The sequence below is a fragment of the Lichenostomus cassidix genome, chromosome 5 (assembly GCF_008360975.1).
Source record: "Lichenostomus cassidix isolate B80296 chromosome 5, HeHo_3.0, whole genome shotgun sequence".
NCBI lineage: Eukaryota > Metazoa > Chordata > Aves > Passeriformes > Meliphagidae > Lichenostomus > Lichenostomus cassidix.
The window spans coordinates 20965715-20989155 of record NC_139486.1 but is presented as its reverse complement, the minus strand read 5'-3'; the positions used below and the strand labels follow the sequence as shown (position 1 = coordinate 20989155).

The 23441-nt window shown below is 40.1% G+C and overlaps 1 protein-coding gene across 14 annotated transcripts in view; it reads left to right on the top strand.

The window, feature by feature from the left end:
- Nucleotides 1–23441, top strand: part of NRXN3 (neurexin 3) — a 982570-nt gene that overhangs the window by 335676 nt on the left and 623453 nt on the right. For 13 of the 14 annotated variants that reach the window (XR_014852509.1, XR_014852510.1, XM_085061643.1 and 10 more), the window contains exons 9-10: nt 7024–7227; nt 14832–14858. Coding sequence is in view for 12 of the 14 variants with exons in the window: in XM_085061643.1 (XP_084917769.1) it covers nt 7024–7227; nt 14832–14858 (231 nt within the window). In the remaining 2 variants the exon portion in view is untranslated. The remainder of the gene's footprint in view (nt 1–7023; nt 7228–14831; nt 14859–23441) is intronic. The other variant, XM_085061635.1, reaches the window with a different exon arrangement.

Here is a 23441-nt window from a genome sequence, read left to right as displayed (position 1 = left end):
AGTGTGGCAATATAACCTCACTCGTCACCTCCCAGGGCTAGCAATAACATTTACAAGTTACAGTTTCCTCTGTCTGCAAATATTTCCACTGTGGTACTCTGTGTTCTCAGAGCTCCTCCCTAGGCCAGTTCTTTATGATTGCAGCCCAAAGAAAGGAGAAGCGAAGTTTATTTCCCTTTCATTATGGAGTACAGGATTTTTATTTTTTTTTGTAACTCCCCACGTGACAACACCCCTTAGTTAACTCATACTCTTTTGTGTGTGGTGACAACAGGAGTGTAGGAAGAGCATACCAAGGTGGTGCTGATGCAAACTGATACATTCTAATTTGTAGGGTAGCCACGGGTTAACCATGGTGAGCTGGAGACTTGATTAAATACAGAAGTTAAGCAAAGCTAGAATCCAGACTGCTAATGTTAGTGAGGTTTATTAATGGAGGGAGATTTGGGATCCATGTCCCTAATATGTCTTCCCTAGGTCAGTTTAAAATTTGGAAGGTCTCCACATAAGCTTTTGTTTTAGACAGGCAAAAATCTTTTGGGATTTCACCTTACAGTGGTAGAAGGCTCGTTCCTTGAGATTTTGTCCACTTTAAGATGAAAATTCTCAGGCCAGCTTTACAGGATTTTGGTATAATATACCCACTTTATGATATTGAAATAGAAGAGCAAAGTGTTAATTTTGGATTTAAAAAAGAAAATAGTGTTTTTCTAAAAAGAAAAATCAGAATTACTTTTGTTCTTAACCAAAGTAATTTCAAAGTCTAAACTCTGTGAATCAAGGTAATTTTTAAATTTTGTCTGAAGAAGGACATTATAGTACATGTACTGTGTTGCTTAGGGCTCTTTGTTGGCCTTCTTTACCTAGATTTTTTTTGTTTTTCATTTTGTGGATATTTAGTCGATAATATCATCTGCAGACTTAGGTTACGTGTTTGGAAAGACCTCAAAGGGATAGAAGAGATATAAGATACTGGAACAGGGGGAGACTGTGGTATGGAAAGGGAATTGGTGAGTGGAGTATTTATTCTGTTCTGACTTTCTAGATAGATAAATAGGTGGGGTTTGCACTTCAGGTTTCTTCAGGAATTTTTTCTTTTATGTGAAGGAACTTACACCTCTGGGCTATTTTCAGGCCCAGAAATTAAATGTTTTAATTAATATTATGAAATAAATTTTTCAAGGTTTTGAAAAAATGTATTTTGTGAAGAATATTCATATGGATCCTATCTGGCCTATGTAAACATCTGCTAGCAATTTTTGTCTATGGCAGCGGTCTTGTAAATGACAATTATTATTACTGCTCCACCAGTATTCTTGCACCCATGAAAATGTGATGAATGCCTTGGAGCTATCTCTATTATGTCTCCTATTTGCCATTCATTTGGAACTATTTTTTGCACACTGCACTGATAAGGATGTCTTATGTAATTACTTTAAGTGCTTGTTTGGTCTTAACTGACATATGCTATTCAAATTGGAAAATTTCAATTTAAGAAAGTAGTATACAAATCAGAAAGAAGCCGGAGATGAGAAGCAGGAGAGGCAAGTTTTGGAAAACAAAAGTTACAAGAAGCTGAGTAGAAAGGGGTTTACTGAGTCTAAAATAGAGTGAGGGAGCTGGAATAATGATACGCTGAGTTTCAGGACATGAAGATCCTTTTGTAAAGAAGCCATATACCCGCTTGGGAGTGGAGAAGGAAGGCATCATCTTAATTTGAAGCAAAGAAAAACTTGGATTGATGTCAAAAAAATAGTCTGGTTTTTCAGAGAGATTAAGTACCAGCAAAACCAGTCTGGTTTCTTTACTTTTCTGTAGCTGTATGTGTCCAAGATTTTAATGTTTTATCTTCATGATTTTCCAGTGGATAACAACTTATACTATTGACATATTGTCAGGCTGAAATCTCTAAAGCAGAATAGCTTTGTTCTTACTAGTAGAGTAAACCCTATCAGTGGCTTATTTGTGATATTTATTTTTGCAGGGTATTTTGCTAGACTAATAAAGCCCATTCTTCTTTCTAATGTAATATTTCACATTAGGCAGGTATTTAAAGATGGTTTTGTGTTTCTGTTATTGTCTCTCTCAGTGCTAGTGAATTACATTTACATACTTCCAATTTGCTCTTTCCAGTTTGGTGGGCTAAGTTTAAGGCAAAGTCCAAAAACACTTAGGTGCAAGAAGTCCAGGGAAAATTCAGTTTACTGCAAGAGGTGCACATTTAGTAAACATGGACTTTTTTTATGGGTCAACAAGAAGCAGTCCCACAGCATGGTACTGCCAGCATGCTTAGGGCATTGACAGGTCCTGCCTGGCCTCTGGGCTCCCCCACCCTGCTCATGGGCCAGGACCCCATGGCAGCCCCCATGGCCAGCAGCCCAGTGATGCTGCAGCAGGGCCAGTGTCCAGGTCCCCACAGTGTGCCCAGCCATGGTGCTGCCAGGCCAGGCCCATGTCCCATCCCTGTCACTGTGGCCCTGCCTGGCAATCGCTCGTACCCGTGGCCACCAGATTGATTCCCTGGCCTGACCATGGACCTGCCTCATCATCATGAGGTTTCCTGGGTTCTTGGTTGGACCTGTCTACCATCTGCACATCTGTCCCACTCACCTCCCTGTGTGTGTGGGACAGCCCCAGGCAGCAAGGGACTGGCACAGGGAACTCACAGCTCCTGCCGCCCATCCTGCTGGATGACAAGCAAGGTCCTACCTGCCTGTGAGCGCTTAAAGTTCCCATCATGCCTTTTCCACCAGAAAAGGAGCATTATCTCCTGGGTTCTAGTCAGATTCAATCTGAGTGATTACATTCAGGTTTCCCAAATTACTTGTCAGGCTTCTTTTGTTGAAACTTATCTGTATGGAATCTACTTGGACAGGAATGAGGATTTATTTTTCTTTTTTTTTAATCTGTGTGTTTGTTTTTTCTTTTTTTTTTTTTTTTTGTTTTTTTGTTTTTTTGTTTTAAAGTGTAATTTTGGTTTCCAGAAAATCTGTTTCTTATCTGGGGCCATGTGTCTGCTAGTGGATATGTGAGGGCAAGAGGTGAGCTGTTCAATCAATGCCTGCAGAAAAGGGCTGTCTGGTTTGTGGATACAAAGCTTCACTATTGTAGGGATATTTGAATTCACAAGAACGTGGAAATGTTTGGTCTAAATGCTTTGTTCTTGCAAATGTAGCTGGGGAGAATGTCATGTGCCCTGAACTGCTTTCACTGGGGACTTCAACTTTTATGAAGTGTGGATATTTTTTAATTCTTCTTGCACTGTCACCTTTCTGAAAATTTCAGTAAGAAACTACGCTCTATTGTAGTCTGGGAGGCAGAGGAAAAAGACCACAGGGAAGAACAGGAGCCTACAGGAAAACTAAAAGGGAGAAGAAAGAAAAGAGGCAAGGAATGGAGATTTATACAAGTGAGAGGTTAGAAAGCAGGGGAAAAAGCGTGAAGAGGTCTTGAATAATTTTTTGTCTGTATGCTAAGAATATGCCTATTCCATCTCCCTAGGAGGTTTATGCAGAGCCTTGTGGGGAAGCGGCAGTGAGTTGCTCCTTTGGATGCTAAGTGTAAAATTAAAACTGGCAGGGTCTGAGAGCACAAGACTGGGAAGCTAATTGCTCCTAATAACATATTGATTTTCACAGATTTCTGGCATTATGTCAGTGCAGTTTTGAACCAGCACCTGGTTTCTTCCTCTTCCCATCTCCAATCTGATGGCAATGAAGCTTCTGGCATCGGGTTCACAAATAAATGCCACTCAGTTTTTTTGTGTGTTCAAATCTGTGGGGGTCTCAAACATGGTTTCACACATTGCTCCTATGCATCCAATATAATAGCCACCCTAAAAGTGGAAGCGTGGCAGAAATGTGCATGTGTTTTAAACTTGGATAACTATACTGCTGCCTGTATTTATGGTTCTGAACAAAGCATTACAGCCCCATTGCTGCAGGTGGCTGAGGACAATTGAATGGGTGCCCATGTTCCGGCAGAAATTGCCAGCTCAGGTGTCTGAGAGGCTGAGGTCATGTACTTGTTGGCTGGTTGCATTCAACCCTGAGCAGCTTTGCTGTATGTGTTGCTCAGCTGTAACATGCTTTTCTTGAGCTTATGTCAGGAGAAGAAAATATGTTTTATTTGTATGACTGCTACCAGGCAATACCCTCCTCTGAAGGGGTATTTTCATAGCTGGAGGGAATAGTCTGCTCTCAAGGAGATGTGCTGAATGGCTCCCACATACTCCAGATTGTGAGGACTTGCAAAGTGAGAGCAAAGTTCTGTTACTTTTTAAATACCTCAAGTGCATCGGGCATGCACAAGAACAAAACATTGACTCTTGTGGTTGTGTGGAGGCTGTTTTGGCTTCTTCAAGTTATTTAATATTATCTGCTTAATTGTTTTGAGGTTTCATTGCATCTTGTTTGTAGGAGACTGGCCAGAGAAGGGACAGGAATAACTGATTTAGGCTACTGTGGAATCTCAGCTGAAACACTGACCAGACTTTTATGTCATCTTCAGCAATTCTTTATGTTATTCAGGTTCTTCTTACATAAGTGTAATAAGTAAAGGCGGGGATTTCTGGTCTAAGGACAGTAATTATCTGGCAGTGGGATTGGTGAAGCTGAAGGACACAAATTCTTACCGAAGGGAAGAGACTCATTATTACCACGCTTTTGGTTTGTTCTTGTCACTGCAGAAAAACCCTTGTTTTCAAAGCACCTAAGGCATGGCACTGTGGACAAGGACGCAGCAGAGCTGGGAGACTTGTGTCTGCTACTCCCACTCTTAGTTCCAATATCCTCCAACCCCCTTCTCACAGCTATTCATGTGCTAGGGCTAGCAACTGTTTCATGCAAGGCACATCTGAGCTGAAGGCGTCCAAAGAGCCATTTCATGCTTGGCTGCATTTTCTAATGCAATCTGCAGAGAGAAAGGAAAGAGAGCAAGGAAGGTTTGTGTGTACATAGGCATTGCCTTTGAGTGTATGTAATATACAGTACGTTTAGTTCCAGCTTGCAGCTGTGGGTGGTGAGAGGTGCAGACGTGAGGGGGAAGCGAATTGCACTTTGAAAAGAATAAACTATTCTTCTACCTTGAAAAAGAAGCTTTCTTTCCTTCTCTGTTTCTTGGCCAAATGAAGATGGGGAACCCGAGGGCAGCACTGACAGCTGGTACCAGAGATGTGTGTAATGCAATGGCTGAGTGGGTGATGTGTGTAGAGAAATTTCTGTGTACAGACCATGACAGTGTGTGGTGAGTGCAGCTAAGAAAACTGGTGAGCAGGGATGCTGTTCACGGACATCTTCATGGTGCTCCCAGGAAGGTTTTCTTAGTGTGTTTGCATGTCCTATGACTGCAGAGGTGCTGCATACCAGCTGTTAGTGTGATGCAACTACAGCACAGCTGTAGTGATCCCCACCAAATGTTTTTGTACACAGCTCCTCTGTCACTCTATCAGCTTGATATTTATATCTTTACTTATCACCTCATCTGCATATTTATTGCATTGCGGTTCTGTTACTGGCCATTTTGGAGGCAGCCATGGGTCCTTTATGCATGGACATTTGGCTGTTCCTCAGTTTCCCATCCATGTACCCTACTGAAGCATCTAACATTTAGACATTGAGAGGTTTGGCTGTGCTGAGCTTTGCTGTTTCCTGATGGCAGTTCTGCTCTTACCGGCTGGGAAAATGGGACAAAGGGCTGAAACATAAGGAGAGCATTTAGATTCCAAATGCATGTTTTGCAGTTGGTTAAATTAGATGGGCTGTTAACTTTTGGGGAGGGGTAGGTGGTGTGGTGGTGCCTAGAGGGAATCCCAGTCAATCATTTGACAAAACTTCAGCTGAACTGAACTGGATGAGGTACTGGTAAGAGAGCTTTATGGAGCAATCCTTCCATGTTTCTTGGAAGCTGAACCAGTCTATTTAAAAAATAAACCTCTGGGATTTTGATATGTAGTCTTATGGTAGAAGCCCTACATGGAGCAATCTCTACAGCTCTGCCTTTGGTAGTGGCTGGCTGTAGGGAAAAGGAATGCTCTGATTCATACATTAATATATTTATGTAGATTTGTAAATTTTGCCGATAAAAATGCTTTTTAACATCCACAATGAAGCAATGATTGCCATGCTGTAGTGCTTGCTGCAGTTCTAACACAAGACTTTAATTCTACCCCTTAGAGGAGAATATTACTTTCTGCAGGGATGACATTGAACCAATAGGAAATGTTAAGTTTAACTCTTTTCCTCAGCTGAAATTCTCATTTTCTTTGACATCTTCAGATATGATAGAAAAATATAACTTCGTGCTTCACTTTTTCATCCCCCCTCCTCCAGGCTTTCATTGTGCTTCTATCTTCTAACTTTTCCTGCATTTGGATTGCACTTGCAATGGAGATTGGTTTGTTCCTTTCCTTGATTGCATAGCTTGCATCAGCAGAGCTCTACTAGCGTTGGTTGATAGTAAGTAGTGGAAAAATATAAAATCACAAAACAGAAGAAATCTTATTTAGAAAAGACCTGTTAGGAAACCCACTTTATACAGTTGTTTGTCTTTAAAGTGATATCAATGAAATTAAATTCCTCTCTATATTAGCAACGGGAGGAGTCCCAGAAATGAGAGCTCTAGTCACTCTAGTCATTACTGCTTGCCCTAGGGAAGGCTGGACTTCAGAGCACTGAAGGAGATTGCGTTTTCTGGAAGACGTGAAAAGCGAAGGCTTTGCTTGCTCATAATCACAAAAGGGCTCTGTCCTAACACACTTGACCTTGGGAATTGTGTGTCCATGGGTACTGCTCTCTCCGTTGCAGTGAACACTGTATCTTTCTTTGCTGCTCATATTTACCATGCAGGGTTTCTGGATGCAGTTAAGTGGTTGTTTCATGTTTCCCCAGTTACACACCTTTCTGGGGCAAGTGCTATGGTTTCTGTAGACACAGTGCTCTATGTAAGATGTAGGGGTTGATGTAAGGGTTTTTTAGAGGTGTAACTTCTTTTCATTTTTTGCAATTGTTTGCTGATTCCTTGCAGAGGCCTCTATCTTGAGCTATGATGGCAGCATGTACATGAAGATCATCATGCCTATGGTCATGCACACGGAAGCAGAAGATGTGTCCTTCCGTTTCATGTCCCAGCGTGCCTATGGGCTGCTGATGGCAACCACCTCCCGAGACTCTGCTGACACTCTGCGCCTGGAGCTGGATGGAGGCCGTGTCAAACTTATGGTCAATCTAGGTATCGTATAAACATCTTCCACTGCCCTCTTCACTATTAGTTTGGGCTTGTGATTAGTGTTTTTTAAAAAATAATTTCATTTAATTTCTGTTGGTTTGATTGGATTTGATTAATTTCTAAAATAACTGCTGAAACTTTTATAATTATATTCTCTTGCGGAGAGAAATTCTCTTCTGCATTGCTGCATGAAGATTTGCTGTCAGTTCTTCGTTATGGACAGTGTTGGTTTTTAAGTCTTTAAGTTTTTAAGTTTCCTTTCTTGGTCTGGGACTGGTGAGCTCTGTGTGAAACATGCTACTTGGTCCATCTTTTGATCAGTTACATCCCTCATTCATCCAGCATCACTCAAAACAGTCAAAGACAAACATAGAAAGGAAGTAAAATGGATATGGTGGCAAGCAGAAGTCTTGTGAACCCCCTGTGCTTTACATAATTTGGCAGCATTTGATACAGCTTGCCCTATTTTATATATCTAATAAAAAGCCTGCGTTTTTTTTATATCTTTTTTAAAAAGAAAATTACAATAATAAAAGTGCATCCCCCCATCCCAAAGGGCTGTGTTCTGTCTCCTTAGAGTTACAATTTCCCAGAAAATAATTTAAAAATACAATTATAAACAAGGCCAACAATAACAATAAAAAAACAATTGGGAGTGAATGTGCTATTAGATTAGCCTAAGTTCATTTTCTTGACAGTCTTTAGGTGTTCTACTGAATGACAAATTTTTAAAGAATGTAAATTAGTTGAAGCTTTCTTTCACTTTTTTGTGATGCAGCTTGTTGCCTCATGTGAATGTAGGAATATAACTAAAAAGAGGTTCTAGCTCAAAGAGGCAAAACTAACTTGATGGTGCATAATCTTATACTTCTTAATGTATAGGTTATTGTATGTGAAGATTTGTGTATGGTCCATACACAATTTTGAAAGTTCCTGTCAGCTTTCAAAATTCCAAAGTCCTTTGGAACAAGCTTTCGCATTTTTTTGGGCTAACAGTATCACCATCTTCAGAGCCCTGCTGTGGCTATCAGCAGCAAACCATGTAGTAGCTTTGTTTGTAGTATATATTGTCCTAGCTTGATTTTAAAATTACATCTGGTGTCTTTTTTTTGGCTTTGAAATTGTGAGCCAGGCCCCATTCTTTACTTTTTGAATAAGAAAGTGAAGAAACAATGCATCAAACAAGTTCATATCTCTTTAAAAGGAAAGAGTGTCCCTCTAGAGATCTGTGGAAACTCTTGCATTTTAGTGAAAAAAAAAAAAACAAACCAAAAAACCACCAACCAAAAAACCCCCCATATATTTGCATGTTTTCTCTGTTTAGCTTGATTGAAGAAGTGTAAAGAACAGTTGAGTCTGTAGCTGCATAAGAGCAGTTGCTATGATATCCAGACAGGCCTATGGGATAGATGGAATAGATGAACTTTAGCTATGACAGACAGTAGCTTCTCAAATAAGGAGAAACAGCACTCTGATGATAGCAATCTCTGCCTATATTAATTTTAAGTGAAGGAAAATTTCATAGATTTGCAAGGTTTCTCTGGAGAACAACTCAAAGGAACTGCTCTTGAGCCTCCTTGCATATGCAAAGAGAATCTTCCACTAAACTCCAGAGTGTTTGTGTATCTATACGTGTGTTTGCATTTTCTTTTGATCTAATCAATTGTTGCCAATAATCAAACAAAATTAGATAAGATTTTCCTCATTTAATTTTTTGAAAATTTTGCTAGCTTTTTTTTTTGCTAACTATTCTTTTTCTCAGAAAATAAAATTAATCACTGAAAGATTCATAGTGGCATGTTCTGTTGGGGAATTGATGGGGCAGCTGAGTACCTGCCCATCTCTACACTATCCTCTTGTAACCAAGAGCCAGTTCTTTTACTTTTCTCTATTTGTTGAAAAGAGAATTCTTTGCACCCTGTGAGAGATATGGTAGTATTTTAGTAAAGGCTGCTTTTATCACCTTTGATATTACCACATGAAAACTACTGTAGCCTGAAAATTTCCAGAATTCAAAAAAATTGTCACTTTTTCTTCTGAGAAAGGTACCACTTCTTTGATTCTGTTATATCTTCTTAAAAATAAATGAGCATTAAGGGAATTGCTCATTTTGGGTGTTTAGGGCCTCCTAGATGTAGAACCCGAGGAGGCTGTATTTACATAACATTGAATATACTTACCATTTTTTAAAGCTTTCTCTTTCCTTTCCAGTTTTCATTATATCATGCTGGCAGGCAATATTTTCCCTCAGGGTCTGTCAACATTGTATGCCTGATTGGCATTTGTCACTTCTAGCACTCACTGGGGTTTATTATGCTGTCACCTGGCCTAGACTGTTCAACTCTGACTGTCTGGCATCTAAAAGATGTGGCTAAAGATTTGACAGGTGGTCTACACATGTTTGGAAAAAGATCTGTTATTGACAGCCTAATGCAGGGAAAATAATCTGTGAACAAACCCCTGTGTAAACTGAAGGCTGATTCTGTGTAGTAGCAGGGACTGAAGCAATGTGTATGTCACATTTTGCCAGGTTTCCAGCTGGAAACTTTTGTGAGGTTGAATCTTCCCTAAAGTGACTACAGGCTGAATCACTGGAAACCTATCAGCACTCTCTCTTATGCCTGACTCAACAGAGGGGTAGTTTAGACTGTTGGAACCCAGACTGAGCTTAACCTCTCCTTTTTCCAGATTTATAAAGCGGTTAGATAATGTCCTTGAAACAGGACTTTCCTTCTACCAAAACAGCACAGTTACCTTGCTCTTGAAGAACAGAATTTGAGGAGGAATCACCTTACCAGAGCCATTCATTTCCGGTTGTTTACTCTGAGTCACATTAACTCTGTACGGAGACAGTTCATAGCCCAAATGTTACAAACAAGAACCAAATCTTTATCCAACCTTGCCAAAATCTCCTTACTAGTGAGAAACAGTCATCAACACCACCTCTGAAGACCTGAGTGTGCTTGGTGCTGACTGGCTACATGTCAGTATCCCCTGAGCATCTAAGCCATGATAGATGTGTGTAAACAAAGACTGTTTTGAGCGGTGAGTTATTTAACTGTGCCTTTCTTGTAAGTCATTTAATACTAAGAGCTGTCTCTTCCTTCTCTTCTTTGATCTATTCCATTTGATTACTTATTCTCATTTGTGTCTTTATTAAGGTCTCTCCTATGTTGTTTTTACTTTCTTTTTTCTTTTTCTTTTTTTTTTTTTGACTCTTCTGTGTGTTTGAGTTGTAAAGCTTTCCCATAGCCCATCAGCCATGGTAAATCAAAAGATGGTATTCGACCCTTCAAAGGCCTGAAGCCTGCGGCCCGCACGGCAAACAGCCCTGAGAACAGAGCATACGGAGCAGCCTGCAGGGGCTGGCATATCCCTCTCACCCCTCGGCACTCAGGGTCCCAGCCAAACAGGGGAGGCAGACATGCAGCAGGCATGGGTGGGCATGGGCAGCTGGGAGCTTGCTCTAGAAGGTGGGAGAGGAAGGAAGAGCAGCAATGAATAATTCTGTAAGGAAGGGGGCAAGGAAGTTGCTTCAGATTTTTCCAGCGTGGGTGCCTGAGGCACATCATGTTGACAGCACGACTCTCAGTAGTTTGAGTTTTTGTTGTTTAAAGAGTAGAAATCCAAATGTGATGCATATCTCACTTCTGTCAAGAAGGACTTTGAAGAAATGGGTTTGGAGCAGAAGGAGAGAGAGAGAAAGAAATTAAGCAAATCATGGCTTGGAACATACTTGGGAATAATTTTTTATGCTGAGGTGGTGTGCAGAAAGGAAAAGAAATGGCTGGTCTGATAGGGAGATCCACCTTCACATTTTTCCTCCAATTGATAGGTGGCAGGGTTGTAATGTTTTACTGACTTTTATTAAAGAATATTTCAGGTTTTTTTTCCTTCCTGGCCTGGCATATCTTAGGGTCACTGGTGACTAGGATAAATATTTCCTGCCTCCTCTCCTTTACGGAGGTGCAATCATCCCTCTCACCTATCTTTTCCTAAGATAAATCCTGCAGGGTATCAGAAACACCCTTGCCCATCCAAAGTGAGAAGTTTCTTTTGTCATTTCTACATACAAATAGTGCAAGTAGGAGAGATGCAAGGAGCCTCAATATAACATAGGGTAAGTGTGCACAGGACTTTATCTGATTTTCCAGTAGGAAATAACCCAGTGAGTTTAGAAACAGTTTGGCTCTGATTATCTTTTTTGTCCTGGTTTTGCCTTAGATTATTCTTCCATAGCCACAATGGGCTGCTCATCCAAAGGAAAAACATTTGTCCTTACACAGCAAAGGTGACTTTCTTCTTGATTCAAGAATAAAACAGCCTGGAGCCTTAGCAGCATCAAATAAATGTCACTATTTTCAGACAAAAATATATAAATGGTAAGAAACACAGGCCTGAATTGCAGATCCATGTTTACTGCTAAAGATATCTCCATTCAAACAGTGGATCCCTTGTGTTAGCAAATTGCAGTTGAGCTTTTAACCTTTTGGAAGAAGACGGTCTTTGGCCCATTTTCCAGGTGATATGCCGTGGAAGACCTTCCATCTGAGCACTAAGGAAGGAGCTTCTGGTTTATATTAGACAAATAATGGAAAGAAAGTAACTGCAGAAGATCTTCCCAGCTCATCCTGCTCCCCATGCAGTAGCAGCCTCTGTTTTCACTTCCCTGCCATTCACCATATTTGTCATCCAGTTGCTGAACTGGCAGGTGACTGTATTTACAGCTGTTCAGGCATACTCATCTCCAAAACCTATCTCAGAAGTAAATACTTACAACAGGACTGAGTGCTCCTAATGACAATTACCAGAAGTCTTACTGCCCTGGTACTGTGCAGGAGGAATCCCAAGGAGTTTTTTAAATAATTCGTGATTTAACCAGATGCTGTTTTGAGCACAAAGCTCAGACTAAACCTGCACCCTCACTGCCAGGAATAATCTCATCTGCTTTGGATTTGTACTGTTGTACTAGTTTAGAGAAAAATATGTGTTTTCTTCCTTTTAAAAAATTGATTTAAGAGGGAGAGAACAACTTCATGCATTAATGGCTGGAAATATTTTGGATTGCTTTGGGCAAGGCTCAAAATTAAGGCAATGAACAAAAAGCCTATGCATGTTCTTTGATGGTAGTGTGGAGGGTATGGTGGTGCTGGTGTAGCAGCACAAGCAGATGACCTCTCTTAGCTTCCCTGCAGGATCCCCACTGACCCAGTTAGATGGAATCTGGATGGGGAGCTACTTCCTTTGCAAGTCACCCGGGTGTTTCTGTTTGGCAGCCAATTGTATGGCATTGCAGAGTGTTTGTGCTCACAGTCTGGAGCTGTAATAGTGCCAGGCCTCTCAGTGGCCTGGTCTCTCATCCTTTGAAATAGAAATCTTGCAGCCAGGATAAGAGCTAAACTGGTTTTCAGTTTGAAACATCTACCCCTTCACCTAGAGTGGTGTCTCAGTCTGAGGGCAAGCCCTAGGACATATAGTTATTTTGGTACCATTGAAAAAAAAACATAACCAAGACTTCCCTGCAGACATCAATAACACAACAGTGACTTTATTCTCTTACTTTATGAATGTTGCTGAGGACCAGCCATGTTTCCCTTTCCAGCATACTTGCTCTTTAGCCCATAAGAAATTCCCATGTTGTTCCAACTGTAGCGACTCTCTTGATCTTGCTTGTGGTGAGACCTGGGAGTCTCTCTTGCTGTCACTCTCCATCAGGTGAGAGAGGGATGTTCCCTTGCATGTACTTCAGAGCTCCCCTTACCCCACCCAGCTCCTGTAAGGGATATAGCCACCACTGTATGGTGATCGTAGCAGTTGCTCCAGGGCTGTTTGCTCCCACTTTTCTGTTGCGGTTGACGACACATGACAAACCTAATCGCACAAAACCAAACCCAGATTTTCTCAGGAGAAGTTCTGCTTGAAAACAGACTCTCTCTGGCTATGTTACTCCTGATTGGTGTGTTCCTGCTCATTACAGCTCTTTATTTATTATTTACAGACTCTTATTCTTTCCCCTCCTTCATTTTTTAAGAACTGTGTTAGGTGTCAGTTGCTGAAATAATTTTCCTAAGTCTATCTGTACAAACGTAAAATTGGTCCAGTTAAGAGGCAAACTGTGTTATATTTCTCTGTCATACTATATAATCTGCCTTGCTGGGCCATATCTCTGTAATAAATACTACCATTCCTGCTGATTAAAGCTTTAGTTGTCCAGACAGAGTGTCCACTAGCATGGTGCTATTACTCATGGCCTTGATCTCCTGAGAGAAGGTCAGCATAGCCCAAGATATGTAATAGCACTGATGGGATAGCTCTCACCCACGTTAGATGCCACAGCAATGGATGTTCACAAGGCTGTAAGTAGGCATTTATAAATGAAAGATTCTGTTATGGATCATATCCTGAGATATGCTGAGCATTGGTGTGTTAAAAGAGAGAAGCAATGCTCAGAAGCCCTCTAGCTCAGGCTCTCCTACCTCCTTCTTTGTGCAGACTCCTCAGTTACCATTTATTAGATCCCACAAACATAACTCTATTTTTCTTTCCATGTACCTCTCTTTGTTCCCCCCTTACCTGTGACCTCTGAATGAAGCAGGGCCAGCAAAGGTTCCCAGATCTGCCACTTCACTGCCCATTTCATCTTCTCCCTGAACGTTACAAACACCTCATTCAGTCTTAGCGTTCAGACAGCAAGACGAGATTGGGCTCTGAGGAACTGGCAGGGCTGGGGACCTTTGAAAGAAATCCCTGTTCTCCCTGCCAAGCCCCCCAAAAAAGTATTCCCAACCTCCAGAGCTAGCTGAAATCTGGGCTGGGCGTTCGTGCGGTTAGCAGTTTGCAAGTGGCCATTTTATGATAGGACACAATTGGGCAGTATATTAACCCTTTCCTCACCTGAGCGGACAGTGTCAAATGTTTCTGTGCACATACCAAAAAGTGTTCTGGGCTGGCTTTGGGGGAATGAGAAGAGGGTCTGTCTTTGGGAGAGCTGGAAAGGGTTAAATATTGCACCAACAAATCTCAAAGGCTGATTTTACAGGTATTCTGTGTTGACAGATGGTATATTTATGCAATAACAATATGAATTAATTTAAAACAAACCAAGTGTAAAGGTTGGCTTTGAGCTTCAAGCTTCTTAAAGAAATTGCTAAAGGTCTCTCAAAAGCAAAATGACACTCAAGTATGACTTGTGTCTTAAGGGAGATTTTTATGCCTTAATGATAAATTTTTTTTATTGTAATTCACATCAGTTAATGGTCTGGAGTGGAAGATACTCTTAGATTTGTAGGTTTCTATAAAAAGGAAAGACCTTTCCGTGTCAACATGTGGATATGTATGTATATTGGTATATTTCTCTATACATATGTGTATATATATATGTGTGAATATATATATATATATATATATTTATGTAACAGATATTTGCATAGACTATACTGTACATATACAACCACTCCTGAACTTGTACAGACTGTATATAAGTATAAAATGGCCACATCTCTTTGCGTGTGTCTGTCCCCGGAAGGGTGGACTGATTGTTTTTGGATGTCTGCAGCTGTTACCTTGAAGGATGCAATTTCATCTTTCATTTATTTTTCCCCATCTAGACTGTATCAGGATAAACTGTAACGCCAGTAAGTTTTCCCTCAAGTTTCATTTTGTTCTCTTTCTATATATATTGAAATAACTTTATTTTCTTTGCTGTTTTATAAGCTGGTTTTCTTTTCTTTTCTTTCTTTTTTTCTTTTCTTTAAAAAAATCTTCTGAAATTGAAGGGTTGGGTGGGATATGAAGCTGGAGGGGGAGGGGGGAAGACCTTAAGGTGATTGTATGTGAAAATTTTGTATTGGGTTTCTCCAAGGAGGAGATGAACTGTTATTTCATAGCTTTGCAGAAGAGCACCTGCGGAATCTGATGAGCTGATAGTATGTTTCACTGGTAACCTGTTGTCTTTATGAAAACTTTTAAAGAAACACATAAGAATAACAGTGGGTACTGTATGCACTTCTCCACTACAAAAAGGCATGCATATTTAAAAACAAAACAAAACAAAACAATCTTCAGACTATTACTTTATTACAGAATGGTGACAAAATGTTATTTATTCAAAAGAATTTTTTATTTGGGTGTGTAGTAAGGAAAATCAGATCTTACATTTAAAGTATGTTATATATACTTCATATATGTAAATGTATATTATTAGCATTTTCCGCTCTTAGGTTTCTGTAATAAATTCCATCCGAATCTCTGGATCACCAAAGATTCCTTTCAGTATGTAGAAGTAGTGAGGAAGGATTATAAAATTTCTGTGAAAAATAATAGTGAAAGATCATATCCATTTCTAGACTGACTGAGCAAGCCAAATCTTTTCTGTTCTACTTCAAGGAGCTGATCAAAGTTGGTGTACGCCTCAGAGTAAAAAGCACTCCCCAAACAATGGAGCTGTTTAGCTCTCAAGTGTGCTTTGAGGCTTATCTTACTTGTAATCAGAGTCCTGAACTGGCAGATCCTCTGTATTAGATTTTATGTGGAAGTATTCAGGAATGGCCAGTGCCAGCTGACTGAGGCCCTAGTTTGCACAAAAGTGCAAGCAATTAGTTTTGTGGATCTGGAAAGTGGTCCCTGGGACTCTGTAGCCAGGAGCAAGCCCTGATATGCCATAGAAGCTTGTCCATGATAATTTACTTTATTTCAGTTATTAAATTGTTATCTCAGTCTGCATGTTTTACCTTTTTCTGATTTTCCTCCTCATCCCACTGACAGGAGGAGGGGCATAAGCAAGCAGCTGCACAGTGCATAGCTGTCATATGGGATTAAACTGCTACAAGTGGGATTAGTCAGTGTATGCATCAAATCTTGACAGGTCTTGTTGAATTCCTTTTGCTCTTCAAAGTTTTCACACAAACTTTTGAGAAAGAATGCACAATAGGAAAAAGTATCTTGAATTTGGTAGCTGAGATTGCCAAATTTTACACAGCAATGGTGAGGACATTTACATAAAAATAGGATCTTTTGCTTCATAAGAGTTCACATGCTCTTGCTGCTTAGCCACTTGTTACTCTGTCAGAACACTTGCCCCATAGTTCTTCTTGATATATGTCATCTGAGGATTCATATAATTTCCTCTGGTACTGGATAGCAATCTGATGTTGTCGTCACGTTCAACTTTTGATGACAGCTGGCTGGTAAAGGCTTAGCTATGGAAGGCTATCTTCAGGTGGGAGGTCAGCTTTAGTAGCAAGTAGCAATTGTCTGTTTTTATGCAAAAAAAAAGTTAGCACTAATTGGAAGAAACATTCAAAAAAAAGAAAAAAGAGAGGAAAAAGAGAATCATATAATCAGAGAAGTGGGAAGAAAGTTTGAATTCAGTGTTTTTGTTAGGTTCCCCAAAAGCATCAAAACATCTTGAATCATTTTGCTACCATGCATTTTTAATAGTTGAGCCTGTTGCATTTTTAAATACAGTCTTCCCCTGAAGGTTTTAATTTATTTCTTTATTTAAAACACATTGGATCTTCCTAATTTATTTTTTATAGTGCTTTGCTGAAAATGAGCATCTCCACTCTTCATCCTTCCAACATCTTGGTTTTTTTGCTGCCTGTTGCAATAACTCAGGTCAGCTGTCCTGCTTTCTAGAGGGGAACGTACTGGGGATTGGTGAAAACTATACCCTTGAATGAATAAAATATAGTTAGGCAGAAGCAGACCAAATATCACTGTAAGCATTCCTGCAGGCACACTGACATTTACTTGTGCAGAGGGAATTATCCACATACAGATAGGTCTGCCAGGGTCTGTTGAAATGAGCAGAAGTGTTTTAAAGTAACTTGACAAATGGAATTCCCAGCAGTTAAAGAGTTTCAGGTCAAGCAGTTGATTCTAGTGACCAAATAGAACAGACCCAGTGCACGGTTTTGAAGGTAAACGGAGCTGTACTTTTGGGGTTTTGTGGAACATGCAGAGCCCACTACTTCAAGCACTGAAGCTCATGCTGTTTGAAAGGAGTCTTGCATAGTGTCTCAGGTAAGCATTTATACTTGCTCTTAATTTTCTTTGAAAAGATTGAGGGTTTCTCTCTTATATATCTTTGGGCTGTTGTATTTCTGATGCAAAATATTGTTTTCTGTCATTTCATCTTATCTCCTCTCTGTATTTCATCACTGTTGTATTTCACAGTTTTTTACTGTTGCTGTACTTACTTTAATACTCATCTCATCCTTTCCTTTCACTCTTGAAGATACCTAAACTGATCTTTTCTGTTTCTGCACATTGACAGAATTTGGATTTAGAAGGACCTAACAGTGCTATTGCCCACAGATATGTAGATGTATAGTAACTCTCTTTTCCTCCGAGTGTGAAATCAGCACAACCAAAAGCAGGACCAGGGCTCTCCAAATAAACTGTGTGAAGGGGCACTGAATGGTTCCTCAACATAATGCAGATATAACGGATAGCACAATTTCGTTGGTTGGATTCAGGGGGAAAATAGGTGTAGTACAAATAGGTATACTCTAAATATGTCTCTTGGATTTTTGCCTACATATATTTTATTTTTTAAATAGGATTTCGTTAAGAAAATCGTCACTCTCCTGTAAACTGTTTCTTGAAATGCGTTGTTCACTTTAAAGAAAGCAAAAGTTGTGATAGTTCTATAGTTTGTGCCACATCTGGTGCTCTCATTTTTCTTCATTTTTGCAAAGGTATTTAGTCCTTAATTGCCATATTCTGTATCAAGTGACCCCACTTCATATCAGATCAGCTGTGGATAGTTTTCAGCATTTTACCCAGTATTAAGTATGGAGGACAGAGCTGTGTGTGCTACTGATTTGTTAGATTTTGGAGGTGTTTTCATTCTATATTCTTTTTAGGATACTACTCTTGGTCTTGTTCTCTCTCCTTCTCACTAGCCTTTTATATGGTGTGTCAATATTTAGTCACATACTTTGACACTACTTCTATGGTTTGATCTGCCAAAAGTAGCTCATTGGGACAGTGAACACTTCTGTCTTATTGCTTGTTATTTCATAATGAGGCTTTTTTGTCTCACTAAAGCATGCCAGACAAGCTATCACCTGTTTTCATGTCACTTGTGATGCCTTAAAATGTCCAGATCTTCTTCTCTTACCTGTTGCTAAAAGAATATATGGAAGAGGATTAAAAATCAGTCTAATCACTACTACACAGTTGATCTGTGAGGTCTCACAATTAACATGTTGTTTGAAATCCAATTAATTTTTGACAATAAAGACAGCTAGCATATAAGTTTGGTGCTCCTGTCTCAGTTGCTGTGCTTACTGTATTTAGTGCCTTATTCAGTACAATACTACTGTTTCATTTTAGTAAGTGCCACTGTAACAACATAAAAGATGAATCTATGATGTGTAACTTTCTGGGAGAGGTTTAGTTTACTTTTTTCTGTATCATAAGCCATGCTAGCTCTAATCTAATCAAAATATTGTAAAACGAAGTGCACTTACCTGATTCCTATTGATACTGCTGTCATTTTAATGAAATCTTAATAGTACTCTAACAAGAAAACATTATTTTGAAAGTGAAGTGGTATGATTAAACATACACATCATATTTATTACTGTAGTGTCTCCTAGCTCTATTTAAACATAATCAGGAAGAAATGAATACTTATGCAACCTGAAAAGTGACAAATCGTTAGTACGTCATATTGTAGTGGTGAGAGCAAAGCTGGTGTCATGTCTGTCTGTAGCATCTGCACAGCCCAGCTGAGAATGATCTCACCTGTGAGCAGTCTCACACTCGGGGCACTGCTCTGGACTTGAAGGGAGGAAAGGAAGAAGGGAGGAAGGAAGGGAGCAAGTCTGTCTTTGGAAGACTTTTGCTTTGGTCAGGGAATGGAACAGCAGTTCTCCCAGATATTTTGTCAGATTGAAAACTAAGAATTCTGTCAGAGGAGATCCAACAGCCTGAGAGAGGTGAGGCTACTGCTCCTGATTGTTCCCAGGTTCTACTTGTAGCAAGCTGGAGCTCTATTCTTGGCAGGCCCGTTGCTAGCCATTGCCATTGCCACTTGCTTGCAGACTCACACAATTTCCAGTCTGGCAATATGAACATCTGGGCCTATTGACCCATGGGCTGACTCCAGTTGCAGCCCTCACAGCCCCATACACCCTCATGCACAGAGAGTAAAGGACCCTCACGCAGGAAAGACAGAGAAAGGAATTTAATAAGAAGACAGGATGGGCTTTACTGATCAGATGAACATACTGATTAGCAACTATTTACATGCCCAGCCCTTTTTATCCCCTTACTCCTATATTTTCCCATTACCCCTTTATTTTCCCACTCTTGCTCTTCCTAAAATCATCTGAACTTCTCCTTTTTTTGTGCCTTTGGTTTTTCCCCTAAGCATCCCATAGTAAGTCTGTCTGCCCCAAACTGCTTTTCCTCAACATCTCATACGTCCCACTCTGTGCAGCAATCCCCATAATCCAAAAGGTGATATCAAGGGCTGGTCCAGCTATCATATAATGGTGAGTATCATGCCTAACACTGGAACTAATGGCTCTGCTGGGACAGCCCTGGCAGAAACCTGGACAAGGTTTTCATTATTTAGGAGTCCTTGATTTGTGCTCTAATCCACCACTGTGTCCCCATGCTCCTCTGGGCTTGTGCACGTGGGCTGCTGCTGGGCTGATGGCCCTGGATATAACCCAGGAAGATATTATTTGGGCTCCTCTTCCTGTTTCTCTGACCTCCTTTGTGGCTGTGCAGATGAGCTTTATTTCGTAACACAACAAATTCTTCTTCCCTGTGGCAGCTACAACAAAGTGAGGTGTTTTGTCTCAGGCTTGATTGATTCAAGCCCATTCCAAGTCTCCAGTGGGAGAAAAACTCTCTTGACTTAATGTCATAGTTTAGGAATGGTATTCTCCAATTTAGTACTCCCACTAAAAAGAAAACCATGAGCTGCTGCCCTCCTTCCTTTCTATGGGAGACAAAAGGCAGAGATCACAGTTGAGATAAGAACCATTTATTGGAAACAGCAATGAGATAAGAAAATGAACAGCAACAATACTAATAACAAAAAATGGACAAAGAAAGGTAGATTTACATGCAAAATGCTCACAAAGCCTGGGACAATGAAAAACAATGACAGACAGACCCTGCATCCACCATGCTTTCCCCATGACTGGAAAAGAGCACTTTTTCTTCCCAAAAGGGAGAGAAAGTGAGTCCCTTTCCCTGCCCTGACAATGACATGAGATGGTATTGAATAATATTAGGTCCTGGCCATGCTCACACAGCTCCAGGCTGCACGCCCTCATGCCTACTGCAAAAACTTAACCCTGTCCTTGGCCAAAACCAGGACACACTTTCAACTCAGACATTGTTTGGTACCCCTAGAAAGTGAAGTAGTGCTCCTGAGCTTGTTTTACAAAGATAGCAGCAGAGTCCATGGAATTATCAGTTGCGGTGGAGAGAGTAAGTCCCTTTGGGGCTGGGTTCCACGTGGACATCTTCCATCTGGGTGAGAGAGAAAAGGTAAAGCACAGATGAGAAACTGCTCTGCTTCACTGATGTCTAGACAATATGTCTTCTGTAGATTACATTGCGTAACTAATTGCCAGAAAGTTCACTTTTTTCTCTTTTTATTCTAAGAACATTGACATGAAACTGAAAACTCATGCCTTAGGATCTAGGAGGAAGTGAGTATTTTATATGTTATTAATTTTGTTTGAGAACAACCCAGAGAGAGCATCTGTAATGAGGCTTTAAATAGTTAAAAAGAAAAAGACAAAAATTAATCAGTGCAAGCACTGCTTGCTATGTTGGCTGCCACCTGTTCAGTAAATTTAAGGCCAAATCAGCAAACCTTAATGATCAGTGGATATTGAATAAAGAGTGACTGGTAAAGAGGTACTAGTGATTGCCATTATTGGGTGCAGACCACTGGGTTTAATGAGCACAGGCTTTTCATAGTGTCTTTAACCCTCCTTATCCAGACTGTGCCATGAAGATTAAGGTTTTGCTGTGGCATAGTTGGTTTCAGCAATCCTAGACTGCAGTTTGCAATATCACAGGTCCCTGAATCCTGAGTGTTTCATCAGGGGCCATAGATCTGGGCTACAAACGCAAGTCCATGTTTGCTAGAATTCAGCTAGGCCTAGCTCTTAGTTAAGAGCAGTTAGCCTTCATCTTCCAGCTAATACTGTCCCATCCTTTGAAAGTCCCTATTCTGAGTCTTCAGTTCTGGTGCTCAGTGACAGACTTCAACTGGTCATTAGTAGAGATGACAATGATGAAAGCAGAGCTTAACATAAACAGTTCTGTATTATTTTTACCTAAATTTCTGTGGTGAGACCTAACAGGAAAGAAAACTAATCTTGGAAACTCAGCAGTCATCTGTCAGGAACCAATGATCCACTTTTGGAAAAGAGCTCTGCTGATTTATTGGCTAATATTCCTACCCCAGAAGCTTTTCTTGACTCCTTTTGGCTTCTTAAAAGATTGTGTGTGTTGTACATTTTTATACATATAATTTTCAATTCCTGTAGCCGCTCACCCCTTCTGTGGGATTGTAACTAAAAGAGAGAACTATTTTGAAGGTCAAAATGAACAATATCAATCATCATGTCAATCACTAAAATACCCATTATTTAATGTTAGAAATGCAAATTAACTATTGGGATCCTGGATGCTCTAACAAAGATTATGAAGCATGAAAAGTTTCATGTAGGTTTTTTTTTTTTTTTTTGTTGCTTTTTTTTTTTAGAGGAGAAATATACTGTTGGTGAAGCTTGGAGTAACCTGGGAAGAAGTCTTGTGCTGGGTTTTGTTTAATGATACATTAAATTAACTAATTGCTGGTCAGAAACCTTTCTCTCTTATCCACTAGTTGTTATATTATGAGCTTCCTTTCTCATGTCTGGGGAAAACAGGATGTCTTGTATCCTTTTTTCCTTTTCTATTGCAATATTTGCAGGATCTCAGCCAGGATACTTGGGAAAAAAAGGCTTTGATAGAAAAACGTGTAAGCACCTCAGTTTGTTATTTTGGCCTTGTATAAATTGATTTGTGTTCTTTTCAGATCAGCTGTCATTGCTTGCACTTTGCTCAGTGTTTTGATTTAACCCCTGTGGGTGGTTAAGCAGCACACAGCTGCTCTCTCACTCTGCCTGCCTAGGTGTTATCAACACTGTTTTGCTCACAAATTCAAAACATGGCACCGTGTGTGTTGCTATGAAGAAATTTAACTCCTTCTCAGCCAGATCCAATACAATCAGGGAAAGAATAGCCTTGAAGGCTTTTGAACATTTAGATGTAGAGCTTAAAACGGCAATGCTTTTGCTGCCATACAGTGAAATAAAGGGCTAGAGGTAGAGTGAAACAATGTCATTTATGGTGTCCAGCCATCAAGTATTTGGTAATTTCTTTTTCCATTTCATTGATTTTCTTTTTCTACACAAGGCACTAAGTTTGGGCAAACTTGCTGTGTGAGTGGTAGTATCAGAGAGCTGTGTAGCAGTATGAAATATGTTGTTTCCAGGATTAAGACATGTCAAGCTGTTTTCTGTCTTAATATCAAATAGTGACTGCGTTAGGACTTAAGTACTGGCTACTGTTTCCATGAATGAATAGTGAGAAGGTTGATAACAATAGAGAAAAATTGCCTTTCCACAGCTGGGAGGTTTTTTCCAGGATTAACAGTCCTCACACACCTCACCTATTTCAGCAGTGGCTGCTACTATCCTGCCACTGTGACCCATCACATTGCCCATATTTTCCACTGCTAGGCTGGTTTGTCTGGCAAAAGTCACTGCTCCTAGAAAATTGCTCTCTGAGAGCAAAGAACTGCAATTATGCACAGGAGTAAGAAGTTCACTTTAAAAATACCCATTGATGCTTCTGTGCTTAAATATTTATTGCTCTGAAGTGAGCTGGGGAAAGGTGAGCTGCAGATTTATGGTCTGCCTCTGAAAGAAGCAGCTTAGAAATGTTTACTGTTAGTGCAGGGACAAAATGTCTCATGGAGAATTAGAACCCTTTTCTCCCAGAGAGGGTCTTGCTTGGTCAAGCTGGCGCACACTTGGTCAAGCTGATGCATGTGGAAAGCTTGCATTGCTGCTGCATCTCTGGAAAGTTGCCCTTAGCAAACCTCTCAGCAATAATTTCTTATTTTCTAATGTCTTATCTTCTGCTCCTCTCAAAAAAAGGTGATTCTTGAGATTTCAGGGCCAAGA